Source organism: Brachyistius frenatus, unplaced genomic scaffold (assembly GCF_029030835.1).
Source record: "Brachyistius frenatus isolate BFR_SWC_R1_liver_20210118 unplaced genomic scaffold, ASM2903083v1 Contig_203, whole genome shotgun sequence".
In the NCBI taxonomy this organism is placed as follows: domain Eukaryota; kingdom Metazoa; phylum Chordata; class Actinopteri; family Embiotocidae; genus Brachyistius; species Brachyistius frenatus.
The window spans coordinates 357,501-372,091 of NW_027210802.1; the positions used below are offsets into that span (position 1 = coordinate 357,501).

Below are 14,591 nucleotides of genomic sequence, written 5' to 3' on the forward strand. Positions count from 1 at the left end.
GGCTGTTTCCAGCTCAGCTCCGACTCAAAGCGCTCAAAGTGTCCATGTGGATACGGCGAAGTTTTTCTGCCACGTTTTAAAAAGCTATAGCGGATCAGCACCGGTCGATTTTGTTTTTGGGGATCTTTTTTATTTTTATTTTTGAAAGCGTCGTTTACTGTCAGGACGGATTCGTGTGTAGAGTTAGTTCCCTGAACTTTTTTGGGGAGGTAGTTTGCAGACACCAGAATGCTGCTCCAGCTCCTCACCCTGGCCTGCGGTCTCTGCTGCTGTGGTTTCACCTCCGTCACTGCAAATGTACTAAAAGCCGAGGTAAGTGTAAAAAAACCTAATATTTACTTTAAACAACGCGTTTTCATATACACAGGAATGTATGCAGATGTTATGTACGCCACACAAACTGCAACGTGTAAACAACGTGAATGCTCTGTTTTCTTTAAATGTATTTTCTCAGCTCCTGAAGTATATCAGCAATTGAAACCATGAACTCTGTAGTATCTCTGGTTTCTTATTGTGACACTACACTGACCTGTAGTTTTAATATGTTCCTCATATATCTGAGGTTTAGTACGTTGTTTTTTTTTCCAATTAAAAGCTATAAATGCTGCTCTCTCTTCCTCAAACAGTCCTGACCCTTTTTTCTGAGAATTTTGACGGGGAGGTGGAGGAGGTGGGGGAGATCCAGGGGCAGGGCACAGTTTAGAAATCTCAGCTGAGCTGCTTTGTTCTGAGAAAAAGGGGGTAGTGGTTGAACTGGGAGAGGGAGGGAGGGGGAGGGGGGAGTTAATGGTTTTCATCTGCCTGTGTAGACTCTGGCAGACAGCAGGCCAGGAAGCTGCCATCACAACAAGCTGGACATCAGGCTCTGCATCAGGCTGCAGGCCCCTGGAGACACTAACGGGCAGTTTAGCTCCAAACAACAAATTCTGTCATCAGGTCTCGAGCAGCTTCTTAAATGATCGGTACGAGCCTCCTTGAGCGCCTCCGGGCTCGGCCCACTGAAGATTTGTTTTATCTGCAGGCAGCTCGTCCCCCAAAAGTTCCCAATAACAGCAAGTGGTCATCGGTACACAGACAGAAAGATGTCTGATGTGACCATCTGCAGTAAAACATCAGTGTAAAGTCACAGCCAGTCATCCTGAGGAGCTGCAGGTACAAGCAAGACGGGACGCACCACGAATAAACAGGGATTTCATTCACAGACCAAAAACTCAAAAAGCCACAAAAAAAAGAAGAAGAAAAAAGCCGTTTTAATTTGAGTTTACGAGAGTCTGAGTTGTAATTCTGGGGAGACGCAGGATGCACGAAAGAGGACTTTAGTCACTGACCACAAGTCACTGCTGGCGTGAGTCAAGCCAGACAAGGTGGATAACTCAGACGTTTATAGGAGGCCTCCTGTGGCCGACACGCCGGGCAGCACGGTAAACAAAGTGAGAAAACACGACTGTTTACTGCAGCGTCATCTTTGGGATCAAATCTCCAACATCAGTTTACTGCTGCGGTCACAACAACCTCTCAGTGCAGGATCCAACACATCAGATGAAGCCGATCCGGGTTCTGTCCTCACTGATGCCGGCAGACACAACCGTCCATGTCGATACAGAATGAGGATCAGATTTAATTACGGGTCGAGGATTACGTCACCGCAGAGCTGCTCGGGAAACCTGCGATCAAAAGATAGACTCGTCTGTGTGTGGAGAAAGTAGAATAAACTGGAAAGGCAGGAGAAGCAAAGACAAAATAACAACTGAGTGACGTAAATGTGTCATTGAAGTGGCTGCAGTTCCTTTTTAAGAGGTTGGGAGGGTCGAGGAAGCATAACTCGGACTGAGGAACAGAAGTTTTGTGGTTTATCTTTGTTGCTCAACATGTGAAGATCCCTCTCTGACAAACTGAACGCATAAAATCCCCACTGAGTAAAAAGAGCAGAAATCAGACTTCCACGATTCTCTGAAGTGGAGTAACTCCACCATCTGTTTTCATTCACCTTTTTTGCCTCGTCTAACCTTTCTTGACTTGAATAAAATGCTTGCTTGGACCTCGCTAGCAAAGGAAGTGGGCAGCAATGAAAACAACAGCTTCTAAAACAGGATCTCTCCATATCTGGCTAGAAATAAAAAAAAAAAATTCCAGAGATTTCCCCTTTGCCATCTGGAGACATGTGTCTCATGATCCGAGCGGCGGGTTACAGATCTGGTCAAAACACATCTGGGTTCAATTCCTTTTATCTCGACTACAGTCGCTGTTGATGTAGCATCAAAGAAAAGCCGTGCTCAAAGATCTGCTGCACGCTGCTCTGACAGGCAGCGGCTGTCGCTTCAGAAATGTCAGAATAATCAGCCGGATTGACCTTAATGAGAAACTGATGGACTTCAAGAGAGGCCTATCTTTGAAAAGAGTCCATCTTAGTGTAATGGAGGACATCAAAGTGAAACTAGTGAGTTTCCAAATCCAACTTTTAGATGATCAAAAGTTGCGTTCTTACTGCTCCTCGTCTCGGCTGCTCAGCTGGTTGGATTTGGCTGAAGTTGAAGTCCAGATGTGCTGAAACAACATCGGGCTTAAGAGACTTGGCACGACTCTCTCAAAAGACTGAGTTCATGATTTTTTTCTGCTTAAACGTAGGACATCTTTCTTTTCACGTTGTTTAGGGCGAGGCGAAGCGTGACACGTTATCCTCCGAAGGACTGACGGGGGTGTTACGCAATCTGTTGTGATTTTAGGTTGAAGGATTTGAGCCACTTGATACTTTTACTTCATTACATCCATTGTTCATTTTCACTTTAAATAATAAAAATAATAATAAAAAAAGAAGTATTCAGCAACACCACAATATAAACGTACTGTATTACAGTCAACACGTACATCAGCAACAGCAGCTACGGCCTAGTATCACCAGTTAAAGTATTTATTATGTTAAATGTAGCTTTACAAGCACAATAAAGCAGCCAAATGGGGTTTTTACACCTCTGCAACTCATATATTTACCCAATTAATCGTGATAAGTGTCAGTAGAGTTTAAATATACCTATTACAAAGTCATACAAGCATATTAATGCTGTAACTGGTGGTTTATTCTAAACAAAGGTACAATAATAAACCCTCTTAAATTTGTAGTTGAAGAGAAATCCTGTATTGCATCCAAAGGAAATACTCAAGTAAAATTCCTCAAGTTGTTCCAAAATACAAAATATACCTGCTAAAATGACACCATTGGTTATTATTATGGTAATAACGGTGTACACATTTCTAAAGGTATTTATCTGTGTACTGTTTGCAGGCATCAGTGTCATAATGTTGCAGATTAAAAACCATCGGGCGCTTCGTATTATTTGACCTGTTCGACCTGGAAGAAACGTATAAAAGTAAAGAAATGATTGCCCGGCGCTGGTGTGACTGCTAACTGGGTCACAGACGCCAAGAAACCGAAGGCGATGTGAGATTCAGCGGCTCATGAGCAAGAATTCTCTGTTTTTTCCGTTGGCACCGAAGCGAGAGGAACAACTGACTCAGTCCCTCACATTTAAATTCAGCCGTCCTCCTCACCCCTCGCTCTCTCTCGCTGCCCACTTCTCCTGATGTTTTTACCTCCCTCTCTACTGTAACTCTGTGCTTTAGATCATCCTCTGCTGTCCTCGACGCTCTCGTCTGTCCGTTGTCTTCCCTCGTTCCTCAAAGAGACTCGAAGTGTTTGATCACTCCTCAATAAAAAAATCTGTGGAACTTTCCAAGAGGCAACTTTTTATAGTGTTTTGGCAGAAAAGATGGCGTTGTTTAACATCACAGGGACATCCACTGCCGTCTCCACCTTATTCCTGCTCTCTTTTAGTCTCCGTTTCATAAAGCGACAAACATCCAATAAGATGCTTTTACTTCACGCATTGACAGATTCCTCTCCTATAAAAACCTCCTCATCCTTTTGTTGTTTCCCACAAGAACTATAAATGTGTGCAGATTTTTCACCCTTGTAGGAACTTTGTGGTTGGATTTTATTTCCTCTTTTTACATTTTTTTTTATTGTGCATCCGGAGAACAAATCACAATTCATCCTCACGAGAATGTGAATGTGTGACAATAGGCGTCACCCACATGACAGCATACATGCTGCACGGCATGAAAAGGGTTTGAACTGGTCGGTGGTCGTTTGATTGAAAATAAGGCACAGTGTTATCTGACATGAGAAGGGCTGTAAATGGTGCCCTGCTTTGTTTAGGCCAGTCTGGAGCAGAGTACCTGTATAACAATCTAGTTTTAAAAACCTTCATAAGTTGAACTTTCTGCTCATCTGTTTGGGGCCAGGTTGTGTTATAGTGAAGAAAAACAGAACACACTGAGCAAAAAGTGGGTTAAAAACGGTATTTTTGCCCACATTTGTCTCCATGTAGGTAAACGCAGCTACGCTGAAGTAGGTTTTACAAGATTTCGGTGTCCTCCTATTTAGATTTTTCTACTTTGGTCTTGAGATGTGAAAAATTTCAAAGCAAACATCTGCAGGGAAGTTTTGGAGGAAGTAAATGTGCCTCTGTGTCTTTACACGGTCGAAAATAAACACAGTCGATGAGTCTGGTGATTATTAATCAGATAATCAGTTGGTCTATAAATCAGTTTGTCTATACTGTTCAATTCATTGTCTTAATTGTTTTTACTGCTAAATAATACAGCTTTTATCAAAAATGTCCAAGTTTTCTTAGAGCACAAAGTGACATTTTTTTACCATCAGTCCAAAAGGAAAGAAATTCTGTTTACTATCATTTTAAGACAAAGAAAAGCAGCATATTATTACATGTCAGGAGCTGGAACTATTGTTTGCTTAAAAAAGTTACATAAATAGTTAATAAGTTATGAAAATTGAAGTAGTTTCAGCTCAGTGTGCTGCAGTCGGGTCACAGTCGGGTCACAGGATCTGTACATCTCACAGCTCCACTGAAACAGCCTCTCACTAACTTTACATTATATTGGTCGTGTTTCCGTGTCTGTGCTTTATTCACTTGGACCACACGTCACTGCACAGACCCGGCGGTGTGTTTACCAGACCGGCAGCCAGCCCTTTGACCACACATGGCCGCGCAGCGAGCGACCCGGCTCCCCCGACAGCCAACAATACCAGCCATGTACGAGTCTCGATAAATAGAAGCTTTGATGGTGGCTGCTGGGAGTTCCAGGGGGAGGAGGGGTGCATGCTGGGATACCTGGCGTCGCTACCGGAGGTGGTGGCGGCGGCGGTGTGTGGAGTAGTCGGGCAGCAGAGGAGAGAAGTGGAGGTCTTGACGGTGTGGGGGGAACTTTTCATAGAGTGTTTTTATAGAAGCTGGACGCGTCACCGCAGGACACACTAGCAGCAGTCAGCGGAGAGGCCGAGAGAGTCCGTCCGCTCGGTGGTGGAGGCAGAGCCAGACTCAGAGAGAGACTCGGAGGATAAATTACAGATACTGGAGGCTTAAATAATAATAATGATAATAATAATAATATTAATCCAGAGAAATCTTGAAGAACTCGTCAGACTGAATATTCAGAGACGCAGAGTAGGGGGATAAGTTTCCTCTCTGCAGGTCGTCATAAGTGACCCTTGTTCTCCGGCCTCGCTGCCCACCACATGGCCAACAGTAGCTGTGTGTGTGTGTGTGTGTGTGTGTGTGTGTGTGTGTGTGTGTGTGTGTGTGTGTGTGTGTGTGTGTGTGTGTGTGTGTGTGTGTGTGTGTGTGTGTGTGTGTGTGTGTAGTCCTGCCCAGTCGCTTACATTTCCATCCCTCCCCGAGCTTTTTTTTGCCCTTCGCTTGGTTGGAGGCCGGCTTGAAGAGAAAAGCAGCACATCTGGTGGAAGGAGAGAAGATATCTGAGGTTAAGATGACGCTCATGAAGGAATTCAGGGCAATTCCACCAACTTAATTTGTGGCCAAGATGAAACTTGTGTCTTAACTCTGTGTGTGCAGATAAATAATTGGAAACACACACTTAAAGAGGCGTTTAATCCTCTGCAACTCCAACGGCCAGACGAGAGGATGAGAAGATAGATACCAATCCTACGTCTGTCCATTAAATGTGATGCCAGAGTTATAATTATAGCTTAGCATAGACTACAAACGGGGAAACGTTTAGACTTCCCTGCCTCCTCTCACTACCATTGCGCAACCATATATTTTTGTTGAAAATTAAACGAAAGAATATATTTAATTTGGGATCCTACAAGCAAGACGTTTAACTTTGAAAAAAAAGGTAGAGAAATCCAGGCTACCTGTTTCCCTCTGTTTCCAGTCTTTATGCTAAGCTAACTTACTGTTTCCAGTCTTTATGCTAAGCTCACCGTCTCCTGGCAGACATAAGAGCGGTATCAATCTTCTCAACAAGAAAGCAAATAGGCCCAAACTATATTCCCCTCGACGGTGTCCCGGTCCAGTCTGAGACCACCGGCAGCAGGCGGTGGAAAGAAAAGGCCAACCTGTCATGTGTAAAGATAAACAGCGGTGGTTTGGGTTGACACGAGGACGGGCAGACAGCGTGGAGGATGACTGACCGACGGCTGCAGGGAGATCTTAAAGTTTGAGGAACCCAAAACGTTCCTTTTTTCCAGCCTCATGACTGCCAGTCATCTTTGGCTGCGATCGTCTCGACGGCGTTCTGGGTCGTCGTGACTGAAATGACATCAGTGTTTTCAGATTGTGTGTTTTATTTGGCTCTCGGTTCCTCTCTCATGCTTCCTTATAACCCCACAACAAAATTTCCCGAAACGACTTCATCATAAATCAAGAGGACATTCGAGGACTTAGTGTTGTTTTTCAAGAGTTTGTAAACGGGATAATATCACGTGAAGGAAGGACGATAAATTCAGCTGCTGAGTTTACTTCAGTGTGTGTTGGCTGCTGCAGGCAAAACTTTTCCTCCTCAACTGGGCTCACAAAAAAACACTTATATGTACACACATGTACACACATGTACACACATGTACACACATGCACAGCCTTCGTCTCCCTGGTTCAGCATGAAATCTGTGGGACACATCAGAGATTCAGGTCCAGACAAGCTGAACGTTGACTGGAAGCAGACAAACAAACGGGTTCATACAAGAGGCCAATCCCTTCTTTTTTGATGACTAAGATGTTTGTTGGCACATCTGATTAAAACTGATGGAAAAATATGCTGCAAAATCCACTTATAAGGGATTAACAAAAAATAAAAGCTTCTTACAGTAACAGTATTATTATTTGTTTTGCAAATAAATTGAAACTTTCCATTTCTCCGTTTTGTGATCATGTTGTATTTTATGGGAATATAAAGCAGTACATGGCAGCTGTATTATCAACACAGCATCCAAGACAAAAAACAGCTTTTTAAGGTTTCGGTGTATTAAGATTATTAAGAGAAATACTGCAGGAGGTCGCATGTAGTGGTGTTTCTAAAGCACACCCACTACCTTTCCTGCATAACTAAAAGTGTATTAATCTGACGGATTATCTGTTTAATCTGTGTTTCTCTGTAATCATTAAACTACCCAAAGCACTTTGAAGAGGACAAATCCTATTTAATTTGAGACATAATTATGGAAATTAGGTTGTTCACTGAGATCCTTTTTATCCAACAGAAGTTTCAGCTTTTGTGGTCCAAGTTTTTTTGTTCAGGCTCTATTGGAGGTTTTTTGGTCGTTATAAGAGACTCGATGACTGAAACTAAAACTCTCAAACTGGCAGCGATGAAGGTATTTTTCCAGCTGATCTACAACGCGGTCGCTCTGCTGAACGTAAAGTAAAAACTGCATTGAGCTGAAAGTCATAATGTCTCCGGTGGCGTTCTCTGTGTTCACAAACAGAAGTTTTAATATCTCTCTATATATAATATATTCTTTGTTCAGGCTTGGCTGCAGCAGTACGGCTACCTGCCTCCAGGTGATGTCAGAGTTCAGGCCATCCGCTCGCCAAAGTCCATCGAGACGGCGATAGCAGGCATGCAGAGGTTTTACGGTTTGACCGTCACCGGCTCCATCGACACCAACACGTTAGAGTGAGTCCTGCCTGCTTTCAGACTATTACTGGTGAACTAGTGGATCTTTAAGTGGGTCATAAATGTGCTCATTTTGTTCAAGGGTTGCCGTAGTGACTAGGACAGAAGAAACTGCATCTTACATAGATGAAAATGGAGAATATATTATTTTTGCTGTTTCCAGAGCGATGAAACGAGCGCGGTGTGGCGTCCCGGATAAGTTTGGCCCGGAGCTGAAAACCAACCTGAGGAGGAAGAGATACGCCAGGCAGGGCCTGAAGTGGGACAAGTCCGAGGTGACCTTCAGGTCAGGACACACACTCGGTGACCGTGACAACCACAAATGTCCCGTTTGATGTTTGGTGCTAAATGCTTTACTTCCTCACTTCACATCCCTTTAGTGGATTATTTGGACCCTGTTCTGTTCATCCTTCTCCTGAACCTCCATGTCTCCTGAACCTCCATGTCTCCTGAACCTCCATGTCTCCTGACCCTCCATGTCTCCGTCCCCCTCAGCATAGAGAACTACACTCCTAAAATTGGTGAGCGAGCCACGTTCGACGCCATCCGACGGGCCTTCAAGGTGTGGGAGAGCGCCATCCCGCTTACCTTCCGAGAGATCCCCTTCAGCCACATCAGGGGCAAAACCGACAAGTACGCAGACATCATGCTGTCCTTCTCGGAGGGTTTCCACGGCGACAGCACGCCGTTCGACGGCGAGGGCGGCTTCCTGGCTCACGCCTACTTCCCCGGTCAAGGCATCGGGGGAGACACGCACTTCGACCTGGACGAGCCTTGGACCACCGGGACGGAGGATCAGGGAGGTGAGAGGAGGACGAGCGGAGGATCGAACGTCTCCGGCTGAAGTCCAGGCTGAATTCACTCCTCACCTCTAACTTCCTCCTTCTCCTCTCCGAAGGGAACGACGTGTTCCTGGTCGCCGTCCACGAGCTGGGTCACGCTCTGGGTCTGGAGCACTCCAACGACCCCTCCGCCATCATGGCCCCCTTCTACCAGTGGTTCGACACCGAGAACTTCCAGCTCCCCGACGACGACCGCAGAGGCATCCAGGCCATCTACGGTGAGCAAACACAACCTGCTGGTTGAACAGCTTCAAGGTTCGGGTCAAATCCTTCTGGCACAATGCAGAACATTCATGTAATACATGTGTTGATGGACAAGACGCTCACCGCTTTGGTTCTTGTAATCAGTTTTATAATAAAATGTTGTCATAAAAACAACAACAACTCCCTAAAAGAAACCCACGAGACCTCTGAGTGAATCACAGTTTCAACTTAAGAATAATTTCGAAGCACAAAGTAAGAAGATCTGAGTGTGTTGAAATAGCGTGCACAAAATGAATCATCTTTTACCTATCTGCCACCGCAGGAACAAAGTCCGGAGCGCCCCCTCCCCCTCCCCCTCCTCGTCCCCCGAAGCCATCCAGTCCGACCAAGCCGGACCACAGCCCCGACATCTGCGAGGGGCACTACGACACCATCGCCATCCTCAGAGGGGAAAAGTTTGTATTTAAGGTACCGCAGACTGTTTAATTGAAATGATCTCAGACCAAAGTTTTTAACAGCGAATGTTAATCTTTCCTTGATATAATGTAATAAACCAGTTATTGTTCTATTTATTGATGAGAATCTGTCAAGAATCGTTTAAAGGATCAGAGACGGATTTCATGTCTTCAGATTTCTTGTTTTGTCGGTTTCAGCGGTTAAAAAACAATTAAAAGAAAATACAATTTTCCAAAGATGTGACACAGAAAAAAAAAAAAATCTCCTTTTTCTTACAGGCTGAAATCTACTGAATTAATTAACTATTCAACTCGTTTGTTTGAGCACCAAAATTCATGATTTCAGACTAATCTTGTATTAAAGTCCTTGAACACACCGCCGTATATCTGTGTGTGCGTTTGCAGGACAAGTGGTTTTGGCGTGTGCGTAACAACAAGGTGTTGCCGGGCTACCCGATGCCCATCGGTCACTTCTGGAAGGGCCTCCCGTCAAACATCAACGCCGCCTACGAGAGGGATGATGGGAAATTTGTCTTCTTCAAAGGTTTGTTCCGTCTGGGATCAGACAGAAAGCAGCTGCAGAGAGGATGACTTCCACATGTCGAGGCTCTTTAATCTCCAACGCTTTCTCTGGCCTCTCTCTCTCCATTCTGTCCCCTCTTCGCCTCCAGGGGACAAGTACTGGGTTTTCAGCGAGTCCAACATGGACAAGGACTCTCCGAAGAGCCTGAGGGATCTGGGTGCCGGTCTCCCCAAAGACAAGATCGATGCTGCTCTCTTCTACACGCCGACGGGACAGACCTTCTTCTTCAGAGGCTCCGAGTGAGTCCGTCCTCTGTTTCAGGGATTATTGCACGTGTCTCAGCCGTCTTCGTCTTCTGTCTTTTCGTCCTGCTCACGTGATACTGAACCTCTTTTACACGAGTTTAACCTGCGAATATCAGACATCCTCTCACACGTCCAACATTTTTACATGAAATGAGTTTTCCTGCTTAGATCACATCTCTTATGTCCAAAACTGTGTTACTATATGTTTTGTATATTTGTAGTCAACTATTATAAATTGTACTTTTACCAATCTGATCTGCAAACTGGTTTAAAGTGATCTGATGCATGATGTGAATATTTAGAGAGACAAATGTATTTACTCGCACATACAGAACGAGCACAGCCAGGAAGTATTCAGTTTCATCGTTTGCGGGGTAGAATTGTTTTTGGATCGGTCATTGAAGACGTTTAAACGAACTTTGTTCTGATTGACATGTTTATACGGCGTATTAAACTGTATATTAGGCTGCTATGACAGCATGTTACTTGGTTTTGAAGCCTGATGTGTTCATTTAGATTTGATTTGAGTGTTCTTTCCTTTTAAGTTTTTTCATAAATACTGTTATAAAGAATGTAAAAACTCAGAATGAGCCCCAGAATAATAACCACCAGGTGTAATTTGTGTGCAACTGCTGAATTTAATCCTCTGATCGCCCAAAAGCGACACTCTGCGTCTTCCGCTGTGAGTCTGTTGTTAGAATGAATCACCCAAAGCAGTTTCTTTTATGTCCCTCATGTCCGTAATATTTCGGTCTCTGCGTTGTTTCCAGGTATTTCCGTTTCAACGAGCAGACTCGCCGAGTAGACAGCGATTATCCGAAGCCCATCAGCAAGTGGAGCGGCACACCGGACAACATCAAAGCTGCCATCATGAGTGAAGATGGATGTAAGTTTCCCACTTAATTAAACGGGTCATTTGAGGGTAAAAAGCACTCTTTTTTTTATCTTAAATAATCAACAGACAGAAAAAGAATGATTGATCGAGACAAAAATTTGCTGCTTTTTTGTCCCACGTAGCGTCTGGGTCTGAAAAATTAGCCCATAAGCTGCAATACCACCGAGTGCCACTAGGGGCTCCAGAAAGCCTCCGTAGACTCCCATTCAACTTCTCTCATCAAATACAAAGTCAATACATTTTTTTCACAGGTTATTATGGTGCTGTTAGTTAAAGTCACTCCTTCTTATTCGTTTTCTGGCGGTCCATCTGAAAATAATCTCGTCATTAATTAGATATGAGGTCTCAAAAAGACGTGTTTTCGGGGGCGCGTCTGTCTGATTGACAGGCCTGTGGTCCAGTCAGGTTACAGCTTTCGGTGGGCGGGCGTAGTGTTCTTGGGTTTCAAATTCAGATTGTGTATTGTGTAAAATCTAATGCTCGCTCGTCCAAATATGGTCACTTCGAACTAGCAAGAAGGTGACGGTTGAAAAGTCAAACTCAAGGCCTCATGACTCTTCGTCGGACAAAAAAAAGCATTTTGAACTTCAGTTTTAAGAGGTTTTTGTCTGCATTTTTATTCCAAAAGTTGAATTGATGAGTCAAGAAATTCTCAAAAAATCTGAAGTTTGCAGCTCTGTTGACATTTAGAGCAGCTCTCGTCCCAAAATCAGCTTTTTTTTCGAACCAAAAACTCCAGAAACTGACTCCCTCCATCTCTCCCTCTCTTCCCCTCAGCTTACACTTACTTCTACAAAGCCAACAAGTACTGGAAGTTCAACAACCAGTACATGAAGGTGGAGTCCGGCTACCCCAAGTCTGTGCTCAGCGACTGGATGGGCTGCGAGAGCGAGGAGCCCAAGAAGGGCCGTAAAGAGGTGATCATCATCGAGGAGTCGGAGAGCGGCGCCGGGCCCGTGGCCGTGGTGATCCCTCTCCTCCTGCTGGTGCTGGTCGTGGTCACTCTGGGAGCGCTTTTGTTCTTCAGGAAGTACGGCACGCCTCGACGCCTCCTCTACTGCCAGAGATCCCTGCTGGACAAGGTGTAGACAGAGCCAGCGGGTGATTGACAGACTGCCGCAGAGGGACAGAAAGAGACGGGGAGAGAGTGACGGGAGCGGGGGGGCCGGGTGAAGATGGAAACCGAGAGGGGGGAAGACGCGAAGCAGGAAGAGAGGGAGCGACCGGAGGAAAGACTGAAGAAAAATGGGGGACCATGTGTTACGTTTCAGGTGGTTTGTAAGCACCACAAAAGAGTAAAAAAACAAAACAAGAAGGGCCCTAGAAACTGAAATCAGGAAAATGTATATTTGTATGTTAACTATTTACATTAACTGTTGTGTGTTCAAAGTTTAAGAACAAACCCACGTTCTCACATAGAGAAGGGAAAAATCCAAAGACTCATCAACAGCTTCCCTCCCGCATCTCCCCTCTCACATCCCAGGTATTAAAGAAGCAAACATCCTATCCTTTCCTTTAACTGGACGACTCCAGCTGAACTGCTGTCTGATTCACTTTTACTTTTGAAAACTGTGTTTCTGTTTGACTTTTACTCATGAAATTCCTCATCTCTGTTAAGTTTTACTCTGAAATACAGTCACTGTCAGATCTATTCGGGATTTTTTTTTTGGGGGGGCGAAGTTTCACTCTGAAATTTATTGTTTTAATGACTTTAGCTCTTAAATTCATTGTTTTAACGACTTTAGCTCTTAAATACATTGTTTTGGCAACGTGTTTGATTTTCTTTTTTTTTTTTTTACCACTAAGAAGATCTGGGAACTCCAACCTCCATGCAAAATGTGTCCACAGCACTTAAGGACATATTGTTTAATCAAAATAATTCCACATTTAATTGAATTTTCTGTGATTTTAGACACTTTTATTGAAACAAACTACTTGAAGTTTAGCTTCTTCTTAGATAGCATTTACCATTTTATAACTTTGTCTTATTTTTAATAAAATAAGAGGGGTTTTGTTAAAAAAAAGAAAAATGCTGAAATAAGCATTGTTTTGGTATCACACTTAAGTATTATATTGATAATGTGCCCTGAGAGGATTCTCTTCCTTCTAATAAAAGCTATTTGATGCTGCATGTAACAGAGCAGCACATCCCATATGCACAGTGTTAGTGTTGATTGATGCAGACTTTTGTAACATGTACACGAGATATTTGTCAGTCAGACTTAACCCCGATCAAGACGTCTAAAAACAGACAATCCTTCTGGTACAAAACCAACAATTCCTCTTAATACATGTAATAATGTCATTTCAACTCCAGACACTCAAACTTGCAAGCAAAAGTCAGTGTAAGCAGTCAGATGGAAAAAAAAAGTATTTTTAAATGTGATGTTTTATCTCACAAACGGCAGTTTTCAAAGATTTCAATACATTAATGTTGAATACGATCAGAGCTGCTTCTCCATTTGTGTCAGTAAGCGGTACAGTTTCCAACAATAAGGTGCAATTTTTTTAATTATTATCGTTTTTATGGGAAATTGTTGTTATTATAAGTATGATTATTGTTATTATTGTTCTCTTGGAAAAGTTATAATAACTTTTTTTTGTTGTTGTTTTTGTACATTGTCATTTGGAGTCCTGCTGGTCAGAGGCATAATGTGACAATGATGGAAATGAATCCCAGTTTACATTCAGCGTGTGGTGAAAAAGATCCGATCAGGGGGAGAAATGTGAGTTCAGGGAGTTTCTGTTTATTGTGAAACACCCAAAATCATCCAGATGTTGGCACAGAATAACAAGCAATGCTATTTATGAACTTTGACACAGATGGTGCTCAATGACTTTTTTTTTTTTTTTTTTTTACACCAATCAAAATTGAAGGTGAATTGATTTAGTTCATAACAATGATAATGGTAATGATATTTATAATGATGATCTTATCAATAAATGGAATTAGATTTTTTTTCCTGCCTGTTTTCACTTTTGTATTTCAATAGGTAAAGTGAAATTAAAGTATTTTCTACAAACATTTTTTTCTTCCATTCTTTCATAATTTTTTCACGAGTATTTAAATACACACACACGTACACACACATTTCTGTTACCAATATCTACTTTTATTCCCACAAAGTAAAACATTTATGATTATAATTTTTTTCCGATTTTCAAGCAAAATGCAGCTTTAAAAATATATTATTACTTTATTCACAACTATTCTGAATCCAGCTTCAGTAAAAACTCTGCAGATCCTCAGTCTAGCACAGCTGCGCACCGTCATCAGAGTGAAGCTGCAAATACCGGTCTGACCACTGACCAATAATCAAGAGCCAAACAAAGTGAGTTTGATGAAGATGAAACTAAAGACATGCTTCTTATCAG

At 43.1% G+C, this 14,591-nt stretch overlaps 1 protein-coding gene across 1 annotated transcript in view; it reads left to right on the forward strand.

The window, feature by feature from the left end:
- The window catches only part of mmp14a (matrix metallopeptidase 14a (membrane-inserted)), a 14,352-nt gene extending 111 nt beyond the window's left edge, over positions 1-14,241 (forward strand). The window contains exons 1-10 of the mRNA XM_069718955.1: positions 1-312; positions 7,844-7,992; positions 8,156-8,278; positions 8,488-8,795; positions 8,891-9,052; positions 9,361-9,506; positions 9,899-10,037; positions 10,165-10,315; positions 11,092-11,207; positions 11,994-14,241. The exon at positions 1-312 is cut by the window's left edge and continues 111 nt beyond it. Of these exons, the coding sequence (XP_069575056.1) occupies positions 229-312; positions 7,844-7,992; positions 8,156-8,278; positions 8,488-8,795; positions 8,891-9,052; positions 9,361-9,506; positions 9,899-10,037; positions 10,165-10,315; positions 11,092-11,207; positions 11,994-12,304 (1,689 nt within the window). The 5' untranslated portion in view covers positions 1-228 and the 3' untranslated portion in view covers positions 12,305-14,241. The remainder of the gene's footprint in view (positions 313-7,843; positions 7,993-8,155; positions 8,279-8,487; positions 8,796-8,890; positions 9,053-9,360; positions 9,507-9,898; positions 10,038-10,164; positions 10,316-11,091; positions 11,208-11,993) is intronic.
- Positions 14,242-14,591: the final 350 nt, after the last annotated feature.